The 21,200-nt window shown below is 69.2% G+C and overlaps 2 protein-coding genes across 2 annotated transcripts; both read left to right on the top strand.

The window, feature by feature from the left end:
• Positions 1–2,040: 2,040 nt before the first annotated feature.
• Positions 2,041–9,070, top strand: SUMO3 (small ubiquitin like modifier 3; the record flags this gene model as incomplete). Its single annotated transcript, XM_084232781.1, has 4 exons — positions 2,041–2,061; positions 5,632–5,760; positions 7,833–7,904; positions 8,978–9,070. 4 exons carry the CDS (start codon positions 2,041–2,043, stop codon positions 9,068–9,070), a joined length of 315 nt encoding a protein of 104 aa, XP_084088907.1.
• A 4,569-nt stretch (positions 9,071–13,639) lies between these two features.
• On the top strand, positions 13,640–20,989 carry UBE2G2 (ubiquitin conjugating enzyme E2 G2). Its single transcript, XM_084231943.1, has 5 exons — positions 13,640–13,670; positions 13,756–13,801; positions 18,803–18,921; positions 20,221–20,361; positions 20,696–20,989. Exons 2-5 carry the CDS (start codon positions 13,761–13,763, stop codon positions 20,806–20,808), a joined length of 414 nt encoding a protein of 137 aa, XP_084088069.1. The 5' UTR covers positions 13,640–13,670; positions 13,756–13,760; the 3' UTR covers positions 20,809–20,989.
• Positions 20,990–21,200: the final 211 nt, after the last annotated feature.

Here is a 21,200-nt window from a genome sequence, read left to right as displayed (position 1 = left end):
CTTCGTGTTGGTGTTGCCATGGAGAGTGGACCCGCTTCGTCCTACGCGGGGTCAGCCTGGGTGAGGGCAGGTCCTGTCCACACCTTGCCTTTCTTCCTGGCCCAAGGTCACAGTGCTCCCAGTGGGGGGTGGGCGAGTTCCCTGGGAGGAGGCGGTGCTAGTGCTGTGTCTCCACTTCTTGTCACTGCATATGGCACAGGGTGTGCAGTCTCATGCCCTCACCCCCCCGTGTGCAGCAGAGAGGCCTGTGAGGACATGGGGAGAGGTCTGAGGGCAGCCAGGGAGGCCTCCCCAGAAGCTGGCCTTGCCAGGACCTGGCCTTGGATGCCCAGCCTGGACTAGGGGTGTCGGCGCCAGCCTGCGGGGCTTTGTTGTGGCAGCAGAGCTGACCCAGACATCACACACCTCCCCAAGGGCCTCAACGGGAGTCTTCACTTCCTTCTGGGATCTTTGCCCTCCAGCTTCTGTTTTTGTAACTGAGATCTTCAGACTTCCAAAATATTTTGTGCTATTTTCTGGTTGTTTGAAACCATACTAGGGCCTCCCTGGTGGCTCAGCGTTAAAGACAGCGCTATCTGTTGCCAGCCACTGCAGCACGAGTTCGATCCCCCGCCGGCCAGGGAGCAACCCCTAGGGCGCAGGAAGGGTGGGCTGTGCAGCCACCCGGTCTCCCTGCTGCTCCCCTCAGCAGTGCTTTCCGTCCGCCTGCCTGTTCTGCTCCCCACTCTGTCTCTGGTGAGTCCTCTCACCCCCCCACCTCTGGCCCGCGCCCCAGCTCTTGTGTGCGTAAATAAATCCTAAAAGAAATAAAACCATACTAGCTTTATGATTTGCTTAGGAGCCTCATCAACACCATCTGACCCTCTTGTCCTCACCGACTGTTTCACGTCTCTGTAATGGCGACCCTGAGCTACTCCGTCTGGTCACGTCTGCGTTAGGCCCTCCAGGCGCTGGCCAGGCGAGGCCGGGGCGCTGCCCCCACGCCGCCCGTCCCGCAGGGGCGCCCCCCCAGCAGCCTCCCCAGCCTCCTCTCCCGGCCCGGCGGGGAGCGGGAAGGGAGCCGCGCCCACGCGGGTGGCCGGTACCGGCAGCTCTCCGGGGCGGCGGGCCACAGGCAGGAGCGCCCGAGGGGCCGGGGCTTCTAAACCGCCCGTCCTGGCGCCTGGACGCTCCGCGGGCGCCGCTCCGGCTCTGCGGCGGGAGGGCCGAGCCGCCGGGCGCCCGCCGGGCCCGCCCGCTGACCCCCCCCCGCCCGCGGACCCGGCCTGCCCGCGGACCCGGCCTGCCCGCTGACCCCCCCCCCCGCCCGCGGACCCCCCCCCCCGCCCGCGGACCCCCCCCCGCCCGCGGACCCGGCCTGCCCGCCGGCCCTGCCCGCTGACCCCCCCCCGCCCGCGGACCCCCCCCCGCCCGCGGACCCCCCCCCCCGCCCGCGGACCCGGCCCACCCGCGGACCCGGCCTGCCCGCCGGCCCTGCCCGCGGCGCCCGGCCAGAGCCAGGACGCGCCCCGGCCGCTGTGGCCCGAGCGCGGGTGACCGGGTCCCGGCCCGGGGCGGGCGCGCCAGACGCGCGGGCGAAGGGGCGCAGCTCCCGGGCCCCGCCCCTGCCCGCGCCGGCCGGACGGGCGGAGCCACCGCGGGGCGTCCCGGGCCCGGCGCGGCAGAGGCGGGGGAGGCGCTGGGCGCGGCGGGGCCCCCCTCGGGCCTGGGAGCCCGGCCCGCCCCGGGAGGGAACCCCGCCCCGCCCGGGAACCCCGCCCCGCCCGGGAACCCCGCCCCGCCCCGCCCGGCGCCCCTCCCGCCCCGCCCCGTGACGCATCCCGCGGGGCCGCGCCGGCCGGGCGCGCGCCCGCCGCTCGGGGCGCGCGCCTCGTGCACGCGCACCACCACGTGACCGGCGCCGGCCAACCGGCGCGCGGGATTTGGGGGGCAAAGCGCGGCCCCGCGAGCAGTTGCGGCGGGAGAGCGGCGGCCCGAGAGCGTGACTCGCCGGCTGCCGCCCGCCCGCCTGCCCCGCCGCCGCCGCCGCCGCGCGCAGCCATGTCCGAGGAGAAGCCCAAGGTAAGGGCCGCGGGCGCCGCCGCCGCCCCGCGCGCGCCCCCCGCGGCCGGGCGCGGCTCCCGGTGCAGGGCCGGCGTCCCCGGGCCAGGCCCCCTCCCGCGCCCCGCGCGCCCCCCGCCCTGCCCCCCGCCCGGCCCCGCCCGCCCCGGCCCCGCCCTTCGCTCTCCGGCCCCGCCCCCGCAGCCCAAGCTCCACCCAGCCCCGCCCTCCAGGCCCCGCCCCTCGCGCGCCGGCCCCGCCCCCGCCCCGCCCCCGCAGCCCAAGCCCCACCAGCCACGCCCTCCCGGCCCCGCCCCTCGCGCGCCGGCCCCGCCCCAGCTCCTTCCCAGCCTCCTCGGCCCCGCCCCTCGCTCGCCCCGCCCCCGCAGGCCCCCCGCGGGCTGACCCGGCCCTGCAGGCGCCCACCCCGTCGCTGCAGCCCTCCTGCCCCACCCGCGCCTCGGGACCCCTCCTGCACCTGGACCCCCACCAGCCCCTCGCTGCGGTGCCCCCCCCCCCGCCCTCCGCCCCCCGCCCCACCTGCAGGCGCCGGCCTGGGCGCGCTGACCCCCCAGCCTGGCTGGGCTCCTCCGGCCGCCCTCGCTGCTGGGCGTCCTTCGCGCCTGCCAGGGCCCCGGACCCCGCTCCCGCCCGCGTGGGGCGGGTGCTGCCCTGGGGGTCCCCAGCGGCCTGGCCCGTCTGCTGGGCAGCGGCCTTGTCAGCGGCCTCGCGGCCCCTGGGAAGCCGGCGGCTGCTCCCCACCCCGCAGAGGCAGCGCGGGGCCCTGGGGGGTCCCCACCGCGGAGCCCCCGCTTTTAACCAAGTGGAAGCTTTGCTGTTGAGGGCGCGGGTGGTGCTGGACACCAGCCTGGCGGTGGACTGCCCGCCCCCTGCGGACCCAAGCCCGCCCAGGGGCGCCCCGAATCCCCTGGCGCTGGAGCCCGCACCTGCCCTGGGGTCGAGGAGGGCCGAGGCGGCACTGCGCCCTGAAGCAGCCTTGGCCCTAGGCTCTGATCCCCACGCCTGCTTTGTGCCACCCTGCCACTGCCCGAGGCGGGCCTGGCGCCTTGCCCTCGCTTTCCCAGGTGAAGTCCCTTCCTGAGGTTGGAGCAGAGCCAAGCCCCCCACCCCTGCTTTCCTCCCTGCGCCCCGGGCAGGACCCACGCAGGGCGAGCCGTTCTGGCCCTGGGGCAGGTGAAATTTGTGGCCCTCCCCGGCCTGGAGAGAGCAGGGCTGGATGGAGGCCAGCCTGGCCACACCGACGCGGGACGGGAGACCTGCGAGTGTGTCGGGGGGACAGGTCTGTCCCCCAGACAACCCTGGACGAACCGGATGAGCCTGGCCAACTGTGGTTGTAGTTTTAAGGGGCCTCTTTGTTTGCTGCTGAGTCCGGTTCACTGGGCATGCCCAGGCGTCGGGGACAGGCCACGTCTCCTTGGCGCCTCTCCATTTGAGCGGAGGTTTCTAAGGCCTCTCTCACTTGCGCCCCCACAGCTGGCACCCCTTTTTCATCAGCAGCTCCTCTGCTGCCTCGACTGGGTCTGCAGCCACTGCCCTGGCTGCTTTTGTGTCTGTTTTAAGGCACGCGCGTCTTCTCACTAGACAGCCAGACCCACCCAGTCTCTCAGGGGGCGAGGCCTGCTCTGCGCAGCAGCGGGGCTGGCGCAGCGCATCACGCCCCAGCGCGGTGCCACCACAGGAGACGCTGGGGAGCGGGGCGGAGGCGCCCTGACCGTGCGCTCAGCAGTGACGCTGGGGCCTGGCGCCAAGGGCACAAGCATGAAAGAAACACGGCGAGTTGGAGTTCCTGAAACATGAAGAATGTCGCACGTCAAGAAAGACTCAACAGTAAAAGGCAGCCTGCGGGAGGGAGGAAGTGTTTGCAAATCATGTGTCTGATCGGGGGCGCAGCGGAGTATACAGAGGACTCCTGCAGGGCAGCAGGACCCCCCTCCCCCAAAATGGGCCAAGGACTGAGGTGACGTCCGCAGAAAGCAGGCGCCAGCGGCCTCCAGCGGCACCGGGCTCCAGCCTGCTGTCCCCTGGCCAGGGGCGGCCACTCACGCCGCGAGCACGGCTTGGGACACCAAGTCTGAGGGTGTGGGGAAATGGGAGCCGCAGTGCTCCCCCGCGCCCTCGCCACTCCACGCCCCACAGAGCCGAGACCAGGCCCCGGGAGGAGGTCCGTGCCCACTCCGGGTGGCACTGCTCGCACGGCCAACAGGGAGCGGCCCACTGTCCTCTGGGGTATGGATGGACACACAGTCCCTGCGGGAGCACCCAGCTCTCAGAGGAGGCTCCCGCCCCTGCGCTGGGGTGGCCTCACCAGGGACACTCCCTGAGGCCGCCCCACGGGCGGTTTCCAAAATGCAGTTCTGGAGGCCAGTACGGACCTGTCCAGCTCCCCGCCCTGTACGTGTGAAAATGGTTGAAGTCCAGATTTTATGCATGTACAGCAGGATCGAAGGCAATGGAAGCCACCCCTGACCCTCCATGCCATGTGGTTCTTCGACTGGACCCGCAGCAGAAAGGACAGCGATGGGGAACTGGGCAGCCTGGTCCCCGCACCGCAGCTGGGGGCCGGGGGCCTGAGGCTCACCACTGCTCTGAAGGCCGGAAATGGGTCCAGAAGAAAACTTTTGCTCTGAGGGGCAGCTGCACCCTCTGTCTCTAGGAGTGAGGGGTCCTTCCTGTGAGGCCAGCTCCCCGGCCAGCTCCGGGGGCGCCTTCAGGCTCATCGGGGCGGGTGGCTCCGAGGGGGCACAGCTGTGACCACCTTGGCTGAGCGAGGGTGCCCGTGGGGGCACGGGGGTGCTGCTGCTGGAGGGGGCGGGCACTGAGGGCCCCAGCGAGGGGCAGCGCAGCACCAGCGCACATGCGCTTCGTTCACGGTGACTTTTGGGTGGCCACAGGGTGACCAGCCCCTAGCTTTCTATGAAACACGTGACTCCTCGTCCAGGCCCCAGGAGCAGCATTCTGGGGTCTCAGGGCCCCCCAGCTTCTGCTCTTCAGGCCCAGCAGTGGCAGGGGAGGGGGGAACCAGCTGCAGGCATGTTTCCAGGCACCAGGAACCAGAATCGCGCCTCTGAGGCGGCCTTGGGGGAGCACGAGTGACTGGGGGTCCTCTACCGAGGCCAGGCCCTTCTGGGGTGGGGGCCGGGGCCCCTGGGGATGCCTCATCCCTGCGGGTGGCGGCCAGAGCAGACATGGGGCAGGGCCTGCACCCCCCCCCACCCTACCCCTGCCTCTGCCCGCCACCCTGGTCCCGCCTGTCCTGGTGTGTGCCCGAGGGCGCCGCCTCACTGGCTGGGTGGAGGCATCTTCGACAGATGTTTGTCGTCCTGTGTTTGTCCAGACCTCGTTAAGCAGATCTCCCCTTTTCCCCTTTGAGTTAGCACCTCCCTGGTGAGGCCACCTGAGCCCGCGTTTCACCCCCTTCTGGTGGACGCCCGGCGGGAGGAGTTGAGTAAATTCTGTGTAGAAATAGGACCGTCACGACCGGTCGGTGGGGGTGTTTGGGTCAGGATTTCTAGGAACACCCGGCGGCCCCGCGGGCTGGCTGCTCTGAGCCGGCCCTGGTCTCTCTTGCAGGAGGGAGTGAAGACAGAGAACGACCACATCAACCTGAAGGTGGCCGGGCAGGACGGCTCCGTGGTCCAGTTCAAGATCAAGAGGCACACCCCGCTGAGCAAGCTGATGAAGGCCTACTGCGAGCGCCAGGTGCCCCCCACGTCTGCGTGTGCCCGCGTGCACCCTCCTCCCGCGGCGGCCTCTCTCCTGGGGGACCCTCTCGCCGGCTCTTCCCCGAGGGCGTGCACGTGCTCCCCGCTGGGCCGGCCTGGGCCCCAAGTGCCTGCTGCTGCTGGGCCAGGCGCTCAGCCCCTGGTCCTCGAGGCTGCAGGGGCGCAGCTGCACCCCACTGCTGCTCCTGCCTGCAGGAGCTGGAGCCCCGCTGTGGAGACCTGCTCTCACCCGACCTTGGCTTCCACAAAGTGCCGGGTCCTTCTCCTTTGTCTGCCCCCGTGCCCCTGGGCGGTTGCTAGCTGGCGCTGTTGGTGTCCCTGTGAACTCGGGCCCAGATGTGCCTCGTCCCTGTCCCGGGCCGCGTCGTCCCCTGGGCGCTGGTCCACTCGGGGCCGGCCGCCGCGTGCCGGGCAGGTGCGGCTCCTGGCGGGTCCTGGCCAGCCTGTCTTCCGAGGACTGGCTCCCTCTGCTGGAGCTGGCCTTGCTCTGGACGCTCTCCCTCCCGTCGCCGGGACTCTCGCCTTGGGACTTGTGGCTGCCGTCGCAAGCAAACGGCACAGAAGCCCCGTGTCTCTCGCCCGCCTCCCTCGCACGCTGCCCGCAGAGGGCGCACCCTCATGTTTTTCCCTCCCTCTTGGGAAAAACAGCCTGAGCTTTGGTTTCTCCTGGCTTTGATCTGAGCCGGGACTTCTCTGCAAAAGAGGGGGCGTCAGCTCTGCCCCTGCCGCCTCCACCCACCCCACGGTCCTGCCAGCCGGGTCCGCTGGGTTCTGTCCTGGCCCAGCGCTGCCCAACGAGCCCCTGTGCCTGCGCCCGCACCTGCCCATCTCGTGTCCTTGGTCTGGGGTGACTGTGGTTTTCTGGGTGCCCCCCCATACACAGGGACCCAGCACCCGCCTCCTGGGGTTCTCCCTGCACGCCGGCCCCCGCGCCCTTCCTGGCGCTCCTCTGCCCGGTTCATTGGGTCTGAGAAGCCACGTCCTTCGGCCCTGCGTGTCTGCGCGCCTGGGCAGGGGCGGCGGTGCCAGGCTGGGCTGAGGTTCTTGGCATCGCGGGCGACCTTGGCAGCCTGGGGCTTGTGCTGGCTCTGATGCTTCTGAAGTCTCCGCTGGGTGGTTTGTCACTCACGCCTGTCGGCCCTTTGGCCACAGACTAGTGTCCACTCAGCCGTGCCTCCAGCTTGCACAGACAGGCGGCCCCTTAGCTCGGAGGCCTTTTCCCCAGGAGCAGCTGACCCGCTCCTGGACGCCGCCCTGCCCAGGATTGTGTGTGTCGTACGTGTCCCTTTGTCCTCCACCTTCTTCTTTGGTTTGATCTCGTGGGTTTGAATCTTTTCTCGCGTGTCCCTGACCCTTGCCGAACCCCCCCATTTGAGAACGAGCCCTCGGAAGCCGACACACAGCAGCCCTCGCACAGCAGAGGGCCGGGTCAGCCCAAAGTAGGCCCTAGGAGGGGCAGTGCCGGGGGGCCCTGATTGGGGGTCAGCTAGCAGCAACCCAAGCCAGCTGCAACTGCCCCCCGTGCCCGCCCTGACGTGGGGTCCCGGGGCCAGGCCCCATCACCCCTAGAGTCCCGCCCAGCGGTGTGTTCCCCCCACTCTCTTTGTCCTGAGTCATCTCCGGGAGAGGCAGTTTCAGAGCTTTTTCCAGTGAGTTTCTGCCTTGGCCACCCGCGGACCCTCACGGCGCAGAGAGGCTGCCAGCTCTGCTTTTCCAAGGGACGATGCTGGTCTTGCTGGTCTCTCAAGGCCAAGGCCATGGCGCCCACCCCCGCTATGTGGCCAGGTCCTCCTACACAAACTCTGTCTCCTCGTACCTGTTCCTTGCTGAGGGCTTTGAAAGCGGGACCTGGGTGTCCCCAGCATGGAGCTCCAGAGGGCTCTGGAGGGGTGAAAGGTGCGTGGGCGGCTGGGGCTTGGGGTGCGGGGGGAGCATCCCTCGTCCACCACGTGGCGTCTGTCCTTTGGGATCTGAGAGCCTGACGTGCTGGCTCTTGACCTCAGCCGTGTTGTTGGCTGAACGCCAGCGGTAACTGCTTTCTCTTTCCAGGGCTTGTCCATGAGGCAGATCAGGTTCCGGTTCGACGGGCAACCGATCAACGAGGCAGACACCCCGGCGCAGGTGCGAGAGGCCCGGCTGGAGGCCCGGCTGGAGGCCCGGAGCGCGCAGTGCCCGCGGCGAGCGCCCGCGCACCTTCAGGCTCACAGCCATGGGTTATTTCATTGATTCTGAAGTTCAGTTTCTCAAACGAGAAAAACGTCCCTTGTCGGCCAGTGTCCTCCGCTGGGGGAGGGGCCGGTGCCCAGCAGGAGGATGGGGGAGGCTGTGGGCGTGGAGCTGCGTCCACTCAGCTGTTGCGGCTGCTCCGCAGGGCGCCTGATGGGGCTGGAGAGCCCTGGGACTCCAGGGCCCTTCCTCCTTGGGGAGAGCTGGGTGGATGGGGGGCTTTCTCTGCCCCCCCTTAGGTGCGCTTACACCCCGAGCCGGGTGGCACCAGCGAGGGGGTGGGCCTGCCTGGGGGCGCTGTGGACAGAAAGGGCAGAGGCCGGAGGGCGCAGCTTGCACTGGGCTGTGGCGTCAGAGGCAGTGGAGCCCCCCGACCTCAGGATGTCCGAGGCTGTCCCTTGGCCACACCCGCGTCCATGGTGCAGGGGGATGGCCGGCAGCATTGGGGGGGCATCTCCAGTCTCTTTGGCGTCGCTGCTGTAGCCACAGCATCTCTCTGGGACATGGCTGGGCCTCGTTGCGGCATCGGGGCCGGCGGGGCGTGCCCAGTGTGCCAGAGCAGGAGGGAGGGTGCCTTGTGGCTGTGTGTGCCCCCTCTGCCCTGGCGCTACGGAGAGGGAAGGGGCGGGAGCCAGCAGCGGCCCTCACTGCTGGGGCCCTGCTGGGGCTTCGCATGGGGCACTGCTCCTCTGGCCTCAGGGCCGAGCGCCCCTCAGCGGACATTCTTAGTTGGATTCCGGTCTTGAGTGCTTTTCAGTGAAAATTGTAGACGCTCGTTTATTTTTATCGAGACTTCATTCTCCTGTCAGGGTCCTTAGCTCTGACTGCTCTGTGAGTTTTGCGTCCCGACGGGGGTTGGGGGTGTGGGGGGGAGTGCGGAGGCCACAGTGCGCTGGGCAGGACACGGTGTGGGGAGCGCTGGCCCTTCTGTGTCTTCAGGAAAACTAACAGTTCCCCCTTTCCCCCAGCTGGAGATGGAGGACGAGGACACCATCGACGTGTTCCAGCAGCAGACGGGAGGCTCCCGGGACACCCGCGTCCTCTCGGGGTGTGACCAATAGAGGGACCGGCCGGTGTCCCCCCCTGCATTTGCTCTTCAGTAGTGAACACGTGACCATGCCAATCACCGTGGGGTCTGCGGCCCCGAGGACGTTCACCAGAACTGCTTTCTTCTCTTAGACGGGGGTGTGCCACCCAGGCCTCTGCAGGCTGCCCGCACGCAGCCGGGAGCCCCGCCCACTGCAGTTGTCTTTGTTTAGGGCCAAGGAGTTGCCAAGTTTTTGGGGTTTGCTTTTGTTTTCACTTTTGTTTCCTCCTTCCTGTGGCCCGTCCCCTTCCCCCATGGCCACCATGGCCGTCGCAGCGCGTGGCCCAGCCTGCTCGCTCTAATCATGTGGGGAGCCCGGGCCCCCTGGTCGGCTGCTTGCATGGGACGCGTTTGGGGGCTCGGAAGGGACGGGAGACAGATTTTCCTTACTATTTCTTGTAGGCACAGGTTTTTGCAATGCTAAGTACCGCAGATTTAAGTTCTGTCAGAACATGGCCCAGTGAAGGAAATACTGGATTGCTTCTTATAGGAGAAAGGGAGGGGCCCACGCTGATCAGTCAGGGGCCCGGGCACCTGCTCCCTCAGCATGTCCCCTCGGGGCCCGGGCCAGGCTTGTGGCCAGCTGGGTGGAGGCTGGCACAGAGCAGTGGCTTTTCCCCATCTCCTGTCAAAGACGGCAGTCCCCGTTCTCGCTTGTACTGCGCCTCAGGTTTCTTCCAGTATTTGCTTCCGGTGAGCGACTATGGTCTGCTGAATTGCAGTGGCATTTGTGTGGAAGAGCTGTTGCAGTGTCCCCGAGCCCGCGTGGGGTGACTTCCTGCTCTTCTCGGGCCGGTGCTCTGCTGCTCCCTGATGTCTCCATGTGCGCGGTGGTGTGTGACTTCAGTTCAGTGCCAGCCCAGCTCCACAGTCCTGACGGTGTCTTCTAGAAGGAGCCCTGCTTCCTCTATCTAGCCGCCTGGACCTGTGACCATACCCATCATGCCTCGCTTGCTCACAATCTCACTGAAGGCGTGGGTTCACCCCGTGTGTCTTGTGTGGCTCGGTGGGACGTGTCGGCTGCGTTGTGCTTACCCACAAATTTGTACTTCACTTGCCCTTTCCTACTGCAAACAGGAAATATAGTTTGGTACTCTGTCTCTTGGCTCATATCACACACTGGTGTGAGGGTTGGGATGTGCTGCTTGCGCCCACTCAGTGAGGCCACTCAATCTGCCAGAAGGGGAGTTCCGCCTTTGGGGTGCTCCCTACCCTGCTGGTCACCCAGGTGGCTGGCAGCTCCCTCCTCGCCTGTAGCCCACGTCACCATGACAGTTTCCCTCCTGGGCTCCACGTGTAAAGTGATGGTAGGTTTTAGAGGCGGATGACTTTGGACATTAGTCTGGGTGTCTCAGGTTTTTGGCGTTTCAATAAAAAGCTATTTTCCTTTGTGTCCCTGAGAACCTATACCCGTCCAGTCTAAACCTGAAGTCAACTGACACTGACCTGCATGTGCCAATTCCTAAGAGGATTTCCAGGGCTGAAAACGATGGAGCCGTTTGTTAGTCAGTTGACATAGACACCTGGTGCCTGCAGGGTTGGACTCACCCCACCAGTGTTGCAAGGACTGAACATTTGCAGGCCCCCTAGGGAGTGTGGAGGGCAGAGTTGCCCAGCACGCCTAAGGAAAGCATTGAGTGGAGGAGGGCACGTGTGCGGTGCTGCCCGGCACCCCACTCCGCCCCACCTACTAGTGGAGGCAGGAGCAGGCTTTGTCTGATAGGTCGTCCTTTATTTCGGAAGTGGATGTCTTTGAAATAATGTCTGCTGGTATTAGTATTTTTTAAAATATTAAGTCATACAACCCCTCCATAACCGTTTGGTCCCAAGGGGATGCCTGCGGACATTCACCCTGTTGGGGTGCTTCCCCAGGGTGAGCACATTCTAGGCCGCCCCAGTTCTCAGCTCAGCAGGACATCGCTCCTCGGGCGCAGGCACACGCGGGCCGGCGGGCCTCGAGCCGGGGCTCCCCCGCAGGGCCGGGTCAGGCCGTGCGGCCGGTTTGTCCCACAGGCTCTCGCTGCCAGGCGGGCAGACGCCCGCTTGGCCCACACCTGCCGCGTTAGAAAGCACCGAGGCCTCCTGCCCGCTGCTCGGGCTCCCGCCAGCGGCCCGGGCGGCCCCGCCTCGCGGCTGAAGACCGGAGGCGGCGGTGGCGCGGCCTGGAGCCGGAGGGCGCCCTCCATCTTATTTTGGGTGTCCTCTGTCACTTGAAGCCGGGACGAGCCGTGACGCCCGCCGCGCCGCCAGCCGCGGCCGGGCCCGGGGAGGCGCCGCCGGGGAGGCCGCCCGCGCGAGCAGCGCCGTCCGGGGCGCCGCAGGTCGGCCGGAGGCGGCGCCGGCCCGGGCGTGGGGGGCCGGGGCGCCGCCGGCCGGATTCCGAGGCCCCCGCCCGAGGCGCGGGCAACGGCGCGGGCTCGCCCGGGGCTTCTGCGGGCGGCTGGGCCCGCGCCGTCCCCGCCGCCGCCTCCCGCGGCCCTCGGCCCGGCCGCCGCAGGGGGGCGCCGGCTGCGGGGGTCGGCGGGCCGCGCCCCACCCGGCCCGCCCGCCCCGCAGCAGGGCGGCCGCCTCGGGCCCCGCCCCATCGAGCGTCCGACGTCACCGCCGGGCGGACGTCACAAGCGCGCGCCTCCGGCCCGGCCCCGCGGGCCCCAACCTTCTAGAAAGCGGGCCCGCAGCCCGTTCCCGGCCCCGCCGTTCGCCCCGCCGCGCATGCGCGCGCGCCCCGGAAGGGCTTCTGCGCTCGGCGGCGACCCGGAAGCGGCCGCGGGCGGCGGGGCGGCGCGGGGCGGGGCGGGGCGGGGCGGGGCGGCGGGCGCGGACGGGAGCCGGGGCGCCGCGGCGGCGCAGCATGGCGGGCACGGCGCTCAAGAGGCTGATGGCCGAGTACAAGCGTGAGTGCGCGGCGCGGGCTCGCCGGCGCCCGGGCTTGGGGGCCGGCGGGAAGGGCGCGCGCCGGGCGCCTCCTGGCGGGGCGGCGGGGGCGGCGGGCCGGGGCCGCGGGCAGGGGGCGCTCGCGCGGGGAGGCTCCGGCCGGGCCTGGAGTGCGCCGGCCGCGGGGGCTGTGCCCGCCGAGTCGCCGCCCCAGCGCGGGAGCCGGCCCGGCCCGCGGGGAGCGGGGCCCCGCGGGGGAGGCGGGCGGGCGCCCGGCAGGGCCCTGCCCCCCGCGCCGGGGTGAAGGAGGCGCCGCCGGGCGCTTTCCGGGGCCCGGAACCCCCGGGCCCGCCCCGAAGAGGGGCTCAGGGGCCCCGCCCACCGGGCCGCCGCCCCCGAGCGACCTGCGCCTCGGGTCGGCGAGGAGCGGGGGGGGGGGCCCCGGGCGGGGGGCTGCCCTCGGGGCCGCTGGAGAGCGGAGCGGCAGGGTGGGGGTGCCCGGGGGCGCCCCTGCGGGTGCCCCACTCGGCGCCTGGCCCCTCAGCTCTGGGCGCCCCGGGGGGCGTGCCTGGCAGAGCGTCCTCAGCCCTGGAGCCGGCTGCCGGTCCGGCCCCCGTGGCCGGCGGGAGACGCTGCGGAGACGCCGCGCAGCAGCGCGCCCCTGGGGAGCCGGCCCCCCCCCAACCCCGGCCGCCCTCCCCCCCCCCCCCCCCCGGGCTCGCCCCCCGCTGCTGCCCGGAGGCGCGGCGGGGGTGCGCGCCCAGCGCAGGGGCCCTCGTGCCCGGCGCCCCGCTGGGGAGACGGGGCCGGCCGAGCCCTTCCTCCCGCGCCGCCGCCCGGGCGCGCCCCTCTCCCTGCTCGCCCGCGCGCCGCCGCAGCAGCCGGGTGCTCTGCGGGGACCCTGCCTCCCCGGAGTGCGGCGTGTTCGGAAGCCGGAGCGAAGCTCCTTCCTCCCCCCGCTGTGTCCTGCGTGGCGGCCATTGCGGGCGCTTCCTGCCGTGATTCCGTCTTGACACCCCGTGCTGCGTCCAGGCCCTGCCCTGGCCGGTGCCACGCAGGGTCGCGTCTGCGGCAGATTCCCGCGGATGGCGGCGCCGCCCCACGGCCCGGGCCATCCTCCTGCTGGCCCGGCCTCCGGGCCCGGGTCGCCCTCCCCGAGGGCAACAGCTGCCTCCCGCGCCCTCCTGTCGCCGGTGTTGGCTGCATGTCCCGGCCCCCATTTCTCGCGGCTGCCCTCGGCCGCGCCCTGTCCCGTGTTTCCAGAAACACACTCGTCCTGCGCTCGGCAGCCCGCCTGGTTTTCAGTTTCCTGCAGTTTCATGAAACTGGATCCGCCCCTGGCCTGGCCCTCGCTCACCGCCTCCGTGCCTGCACGGTGCCCTTCGTCCTCAGCGGGCGCTGGGGGCGGCAGAGGGCGCGCAGGACGGGAGACGCGGCCCGCGGGGCACTGGGGAGCGACAGGCGGTTCCTCGTGTGCCTGACGGGGTGTCTGGGCTCTCAGGTCCTCGCTTCTGCGGGTCTCAGCCCCGTTCGCGGGCTACACAGAAACGGCCCGGGCGCGGCCGCAGTCTGTCGGGTGGGGCTCACCCCCGGGCAGGAGGTCGCCTTGCCGAGGCGCCCCGCGCGGGTTCCCTGTCTCGTGACGCTCCTCTTTCCTTCCACAGAACTCACGCTGAACCCCCCGGAAGGCATCGTGGCAGGTGAGGCGGTGCCCCAGGCGCCCTGCGGGTCCCGGGTGCGGAGCTGCCGCAGGGTTGAAACGTGGACGTTCCTCTTTCCCCGCAGGCCCCATGAACGAGGAGAACTTCTTTGAGTGGGAGGCCCTGATCATGTAAGTCCCGCGGGGCGGTGCCTGCGCAGGGGCCTGTGAGGCCCTTGGGTGTGGGCGCTCAGGGTGGCCTTGACCTTGCGCTCCCCTGGTCCCAGGGTGGAGCAGCACCGGCACGTTGTTGCCCGGCACCAGTGGGGGTGCAGCGTGGGCAGCGCTATGGGGCTGCGCTGGGGCGGGGCGCTTGGGGGCCCGCTGGCCTCCGTTTCAGGGGCCCAGGGAGCCGAGGCCTGGTGGCGGGCTCCCGCGCCCCGCGTCCCTCTGTGCTGCTGTCTCTCCTGGCCCTGCCGCGGAGGCCCCGCCTGGGGACCACGCCTGCGGAATCTGGGTCGCGGTGGGGTCTCGTGGAGCCCGAGCCAGCGCCGCACGGGCCACTTCTGGGCGGCCGCCTCCCTCGGGCTGGTGCCGCTTCCTCGGTGTCAGCGCGCGTGGCCCGAGGGTGTCTCTGCAGCCGGCGTGGGGCAGACGTGCCCAGGGCGTGGCTGCCGGTCAGCGGCCGGCCCAGGTGGGCAGTGCCCACGTGGCTGCCGCGTCCCCTCAGAGCATCAGCGGTTGGTGGGCGCGTGTGGATGCCCGTGAAGGGACCCAGCCCCCGGACAGGTGCGTCTGGGGCGTCGCTGTCGAGCACCTGCGGGGCGGACTAGTCTCCCTGTCGGCGAGCGCTGTAAGATGAGGCCGGTGTTGGGAGACCTGCCTTCTGGAGGGGGCGGGGGCTGCGTCTGGGCGGCTCCTGTTTGCGGAGGCCCGGTGTGGTGTGGAGTTCCCCTGCTGCAGGGCGCGGCTGCGGGCGCTGGCTCCGTGCCAGGCCCTTTCACAGGCAGGAGCCCGCGCACAGAGGACTGGCGCACCTGCCAGGGAATTAACCGTCCTCAGAGGAGCCGGGCCTGGCCCGTCTCAGCGGGTGTGGCGAGAACGTTTTCTCGGGTCCACGCAGCACGTCTGGGGGCCCTGGGCTGTGTCTCGGGGGCAGGCGTGTGGGGGGGACCCCATCTCTGCCCCGAGAGAACGAGGTCGAGGGTCGAGGATGGCGCGTCAGTAGAAGCATCGCGGGTCCAGGCCGCGTGGCCGAGCTCCGCTTGTGAGCAGATGGCCCTGACTCCGTGGGCTGCCCGCGCCCCGGCTGTGTGGCATGGCGGATCTGCTGCCCCAGGGCCGTCCCGCCCCCTTTTGCTGTAGGGGTCAAAACAGTGGGGTTCAGCCTCCCTTTTGACAAGTGCGTCTTGTTCCACCTCTTCTTGTGGTTGCCTGGCTGTGTTTTGGGGGCTGATGTGGCCCTCCCTGTGGAGGGGTGACCTCGCCATAAAGGCCAGGTGGCCTGGGGCCTCCCTGCTGCCCTTGCCTGTCCGGCCGGGAGCTGGGGTGTGAGTCCCCGGCTGTCCTTCCTGCCCTGGGCACGTCTGTCCGCCTGAAGCCACGCCTGCTTGTCGACCTCTGCAGCGGCTGGGCTGGGAGCTGACAGGGTTCCCCAGCCCAGAGTGTCTCCAGAACCTCAGCCCCTCGAGGCCCCGCTCGGCAAGACCATGTTACGTTTTTACTTTTGTTTTACACATGCAAGAGCTGGCGCAGGGGCCTCCCCGGGGGCGCAGCAGGTTGAGCACCGCGCTGTGAAGCTGTCTGCAGCCTCTGCAGCACGGGTTCGATCCCGGCCGCCAGGGAGATTCCCACATGGCGGGCAGACCTCTCCTGCCGCCCGCTGCTCCCCTCAGCAGTGTTTTCGGTCAGTCTGCCTATTCTGCTCCCCGCTCTGTTTCTGGCAAATTCTCTCATCCTCCCGTGTCTCTGGCCTGTACCTGTTTTTTTTTTTTTTTTTAATTAAGGTTTGTTTTATTTATTTATTTTTTTAAATGCTGTTCTTTTTTTTTATATAGAGGCATGTTTATTTATTTATTTATTTGTTTGTTTTGTTTATACAAGCACTGGGTACAGTCAGAAGCACGGGAGGGTGAGAGAATTCACCAGAGCCAGAGCGGGGAGCAGAGCAGGCAGAAGGACCGAAGGACACTGCTGAGGGGAGCAGCGGGCGGCAGGAGAGGTCTGCGCGCCATGCGGGACCCTCCTCCGGTGGCCGGGGAGCAGCCGGGGATTGAACCGGCGCTGCAGAGGCTGCGGGCAGCTTCGCAACCCAGCGCTCAACTGCTGCGCCACCGGGGAGGCCCAGGTTTGTTTTATTTTTATGCAAGAGTTGGGGTACAGGCCAGAGGTGTGGAGGGTGAGAGGATTCGCTAGAGACAGAGCAGGGATCTGAACAGGCAGAAGGACCTCAGCACACTGCTGCGGGGAGACAGGGGAGGTCTGCTGCGCCATGTGGGAAGCAACCTGGCTGCCTGGGGATGGAACTCGTGCTACAGAGGCTGCGGACAGCTTCATAGGTTGCGTCTTCACCCCTGCGCCCCCAGGAAAGTCCCATGTTACGTTTTTAATTTAAAAGTGCCCCAGCTCTGTGGGTGAGGGGCTCTTAACTTGCCACCTGTAGAGAGAAGCCTGGGAGGAGCAGCAGACTGGGCTGGGGTTGCCTCGCGGTGCCTGGGGGGCTGGACAGGGGCTGGCTTCCTTTGTGATCTGCTCGTGTATTGGGGCGTTTTTTATCTCGCGTGTGTCGTATGTTGCACGTTGAGTGAAGCCAAGGCTTATGCTGCAAAAGCGACCGTTTCAGAAGCCCCTGAAGTTCTTGTCATCGGGGGCCTGTTTGGACACTAAATTGACGTGTGAGCTGCAGCTGAGCGTTTCAGAGAGGACTGTGTTGCAAGAGAAAAGTGGGGTGCTAACAGATTTAACCTTGAAAATAACGATGCAGATGGAAACCCATGTTTGCTGCCCACGATGTCCCGAGCAGAGGCCCTGTCCCTCCCGTGGCGTCCAGGGCTGCGCTTCACCCAGGCGGGCGGATGTGGACAGAGCGCGTGGGCCCCCAGCGCCTGCTGGCCGGGTGGTAAGCTCCCTCCCGGATGAGCCCCCCGGTGCCAGGCTATGCTCTCCGGGGCCATGACTCCCACTGCCCAGTGCTGCATTTTCTGCCAGAACCTTCCCTGCAGCGTCCCTGCCTGCCCCAGGCCTGTGGACACAGCAGAGTCAGGCCTGGGGCCTTTGCAGCACCTGGGTTTTGGGTGCAGCCACCTGTGGGGTGTCAGGAGTCATGGCTGAGAGGCGGCCCCGCCTCAGGTTGTGGGGTGTTTGTGAAGAGGGGCTTCTGCTCTGTGCCCAGGAGCTTGTGAGTTTGGGGAGCGCTGCTCTTGGCTCTGCAGTGCGGCTCAGGTGCCGACGCGGGTGAAGCTTGTCTCCGTCGGCTCGAGACGCCCGTCCAGGTGCAGGGATGGGCCTGCACGGCGGTGGGGCACGGCGGCGAGTATTGCCAGCTGCGCACACCTGCCCCACGGGAGGCGCCGCATCGGCGTGGAAACGTGCGCGAAGAGCAGCTTCTCCTGGGCTTCACCGCCTCCCAGTCTTCTGGTCCCCGGTGGCCACCCGGGCCGGTGCAGCCCCCCATCCCATGGCCCACGGAGTGGGTGTTGTTCGGTGGAGGCCTGGGTGCTGCGTCCTTGGTCTTGGCTCCTGAGTGGGAGCCCCTTGGCCCAGCCGTCTGGGCCCAGAGCTGTCAGGCGTCCCCCGGGAGTCGGCGGCAGTGCGCAGGCCTCACGCCTGCTGTGGGTGGGTTTGCCCCGTGCCCTTCCCTTGCCGCTGGAGATTTGAGACGAGGCCTCTGTGCTGAGGGAGGCCGCAGTCATGCTGTGTCGCAAGGGGACTGCACTGCGGTCATCCCCACCACGTAGCCACCTGGACGCCCCATCCGGGCACGGGGCTTGGCTCCCATCGCAGCGGCACCGAGTGGCCGCGATGCCCATGCTGCTGGGGACTCCAGGCCTCTGTTGGCGACTGTTCTGATTTTGAGGAAGCTTGACTGTGAGGGCTGAGGCTTGACTGTGAGGGCTGAGGCTTGACTGGGGGTGAGGCTTGACTGAGGAGTGGGGCTTGACTGTGGGGGTGAGGCTTGGCTGTGGGGGTGAGGCTTGGCTGTGGGGGTGAGGCTTGAATGTGAGGGGAGAAACTTGACTGAGGAGTGAGGCTTGAGTGTGGGGCTGAGGCTTAGCTGTGGGGGTGAGGCTTGACATGGGGGTGAGGCGCCGTCACCAGTTGTTACACAGCTGCCGCCGGCTCACCCTGATGCTGCCAGGCCTGTCTTCTCACCCAGGTGGGCAGTGACCTGTGGCAGGGCCAGCGCTGAGGCTGATGGGGCCTGCCTGGCTTCACAGGAGGCGGGTGGTCCCAGGGCACGTCTGCGTCCCGGCCTCCTGGGAGGAGCTGTGCCGGGCTCACCCTGCGGGTGGCCGGTGCTTGACCAAGGGCACGGGCTCGCCGTGGGCACATGCACCTGCCCTCAGCAGGTCGGATTCCTTGTGAGATGTGCACAGGAAAGGGGGGCCTCTGAAACGCCGGGTGCTCTGTGAGCAACGCTGGTGAGACGCTGACCCCCTTCTGCCGGCACCGCCTGCTCGGGACGTCGTCGGTCTGTCCCCGGGGAGTCTTACGATGAACGGGAGCTGCAGCATTGGCCGTTTCTGCCACTCCACGGGGGTGTGGACCCGGCGAGAGGAGAGGGCCGCCCGCCGGGCCCGAGCGTCCCGCCCCAGGCGCCTTCCGCGCTGGCTGCACCCACCGGGTAGCAGCCCGGCCGCCCCTCGTGTGGCGTGGCTGGGTCTCGCCGTGCCGTGCGCCTCCGAGGCGCGTCGTGCCGGGACGACAGAACGCAAGCGCGGGGCCTGCAGGCCGGGGTGGCCCCTGCTCTGTCCTCTGACCCCTTTCCCGGGGAGCTCGTGACAAGACCGCGCCCCGGCTTGGGCTTGCTCTTTAGATTCGAGTGGTGGGCACGGCGCGGTGCCTGGGCTGCTCCTTCCAAGGAGAGCGCCGGCTCGCCCTGGGCAGGCCGGGCCACGAGCCCTGGCCTCCTTCCGAGGCGCCGTGGACGTGGGGGCTCTGCTTGAAGCGCTGCGTCTCTTCCGTGTCTCCCAGGGGCCCTGAGGACACCTGTTTTGAGTTCGGCGTTTTCCCGGCCGTCCTGAGCTTCCCGCTGGACTACCCGCTCAGCCCCCCGAAGATGCGCTTCACCTGCGAGATGTTCCACCCCAACAGTAAGCGCCGCGGCTTGGCCGGTGCGGGAGGAGGGTGGGCCCTCGGGGAGGACGCGGCAGGAGCCTGGGCTGGGCACGGGGGCCCTCCGTGCGCTGCGTGGGGCGGCCTGGCGCGCTCGGGCGTCGGGGGCGCTGCCGTGACCGCAGGTGACGAGGTGAGCGTTGCGGCCACGCGGTGCTGTCCGGCCACGAGGCTCTCCCGCCAGAGATGGGCAACTCGGGTGGAAAGAGGTCTGGTCCCCTGGGGAGTCCCCGCGCGGGGCGAGAGGCCTCCAGCCGCGGGGTCGGCCTTGCGTCCTCTGCGGGCGGGCGCCAGGGAGGGCTCGGCGGGCGTCTGCCGACGGGCGGACTTTCTCATTAAACACGCGTGGGCGCCGGAGACGCTGCTCTAGAGACGTGGCGCGCTTGCTGATGCCAATTCCCTTCCCCCACGTGGCCGCCTGTCCAGCAGCCGGGGCGCGTGCACCCCGCAAGGCCTCACGAGCCTTTTGCTCCGGCCACACCCTCGCTGCTCTCCCCGGGACCCCTGGGCTTTGGGCTGGGCCCGGGTCCCCTCAGGAACTGCGCCTCCGCCTCGTGCCAGGTCAGTGCTGGGGGCGCTTCACGCCGTGTCCTCAGTGGCCAGCCAGACCCAGGCCCCCGTGCTGCCGGCCACTGGCATCTGGGCCCTCCCTGGCTGGATGTGGAAAGCTGGTGGCGGTGGGCAGAGCCCGTGCGAGGATCGGGCAGCGGCAGGGCCTTGGGGCCAGGGCTGGGGCCTTGCTGAGGGCGGGCGACCCGCGGTCTTGGTCTCGGAAAAGCTGTTTTCCAGAACCGCCCTGTGGGGTCACTGGCAGCAAATGGGCTCGACCCGTACGTGCCCTTCCAGGCGGGTCAGCGGGCCGGGCGCCTCCCCCCGCCGCGCCCGGGCTGGTGGGGGTGCTCCCGAGCGAGGGCGAGTCGGGACGGGGGCACGTTCCTCTCCGCGGCATCACGGGAGGGGCCGAGTCTCCCCGAGCCTGCGAGGGCGCCCGGCGTGTGGCCCCCGGGGGCTGCGTGCGGCAAGGGGATCAGCTGAGCCACTCCCGGGGTCGGGCGGCGTTTCTGCGGGCCCCGCGATGAGGGGCTCACGCTTGTCTGTCCCAGCATCTCCCCCCGCAGCTCGCAGCGCGGGGCGGGTGGGGAGGGGACTTGCTGCCTTGGCCCGACGTGGCGGCAGGGGCCCTGCGAGGGGTGGGCTCGGGGCAGAGCAGAGCCGCCGGGAGCCCGGGCGAGGGTCCTCCCCGGCCCGGCCGCTGACTCACCCGCCTGTGCCCGCAGTCTACCCCGACGGGAGGGTCTGCATCTCCATCCTGCACGCGCCCGGCGACGACCCCATGGGCTACGAGAGCAGCGCCGAGAGGTGGAGCCCGGTGCAGAGCGTGGAGAAGATCCTGCTGTCGGTGGTGAGCATGCTGGCAGGTGAGCCCCGCCCGCCCGCCCCGCGCGCTATCGGCTGCCCGCCGCAGTAGGGCGCCCGCTGCAGAGCGCAGATTCCGGGGGACCCGGGCGCAGAGCCGGGCGCCCCATGCTGAGGGAGCGTCCAAACCCGGCAGTGCCCGGCTGTTGGCAGGGGCGCGTGTCCTGCTGTGTCCGGGCCTCGCGTCCTTCGAGGCTTGTTTGGGCGGCGCGGTCTTGCCCGAGAAGCTGCGGGGCCTCTGCCCGAGCCCAGGCCGGGCTGCCTCTGACGCTGCCGCGGTGTCGCCCGCCTGTGCGGGGAGGAGCCTCTGACGCTGCTGCCCTGTCTCCCTTTCAGAGCCCAACGACGAGAGCGGGGCGAACGTGGACGCCTCCAAGATGTGGCGCGACGACCGGGAGCAGTTCTACAAGGTCGCCCGGCGGCTGGTGCAGAAGTCCCTGGGACTGTGAGCCGACGTTGGGCCCGCCCCAGGGTGTGGACGCTGGATGCTGGGTGTCCCTGGCACCGGTCAGGGGGACTGTCCATGCCGCCACAACTACCTCCAGCAGGCACGCCTGCGACCCACTTCCTCCCAGTGTGGGGCGCCCGTGCCAGGCCCACCCACCCCTTCTGGAGACCCGTCTGCGGCAGGGCCCCCCCCAAACCCCCTCCCCGTCCCGCTCACAGCGGGTGTCCCTCGTGTGTGTTGCAGACCACGCAGAAGTGGAAATAAAGACTCGTAAACACAGCTGACGGGAGTGGGGTGTGCAGACCCCCTGGCTGCCGGCGGGGGTGTCCTGGCCAGCGCGTCACCGGGCACTGAGTCCACAGGCCCTGGGCGGAAGGCTGGTCTGGCTCCCGG

This window comes from Talpa europaea, assembly GCF_964194135.1.
Source record: "Talpa europaea genome assembly, chromosome: 4".
In the NCBI taxonomy this organism is placed as follows: Eukaryota; Metazoa; Chordata; class Mammalia; order Eulipotyphla; family Talpidae; genus Talpa; species Talpa europaea.
Note: the sequence above shows the minus strand (reverse complement) of the source record. Positions and strands in the feature narration are given on the sequence as shown.

Bases quoted from the DNA above. Each gene is read 5' to 3' on its own strand.
- UBE2G2 (XM_084231943.1), top strand. From the start codon at position 13,761: ATGAACGAGGAGAACTTCTTTGAGTGGGAGGCCCTGATCAT. The intron at 13,802-18,802 runs GTAAGTCCCGCG...CGTGTCTCCCAG, and splicing joins GAGTGGGAGGCCCTGATCAT to GGGCCCTGAGGACACCTGTT. The intron at 20,362-20,695 runs GTGAGCCCCGCC...TCTCCCTTTCAG, and splicing joins GGTGGTGAGCATGCTGGCAG to AGCCCAACGACGAGAGCGGG.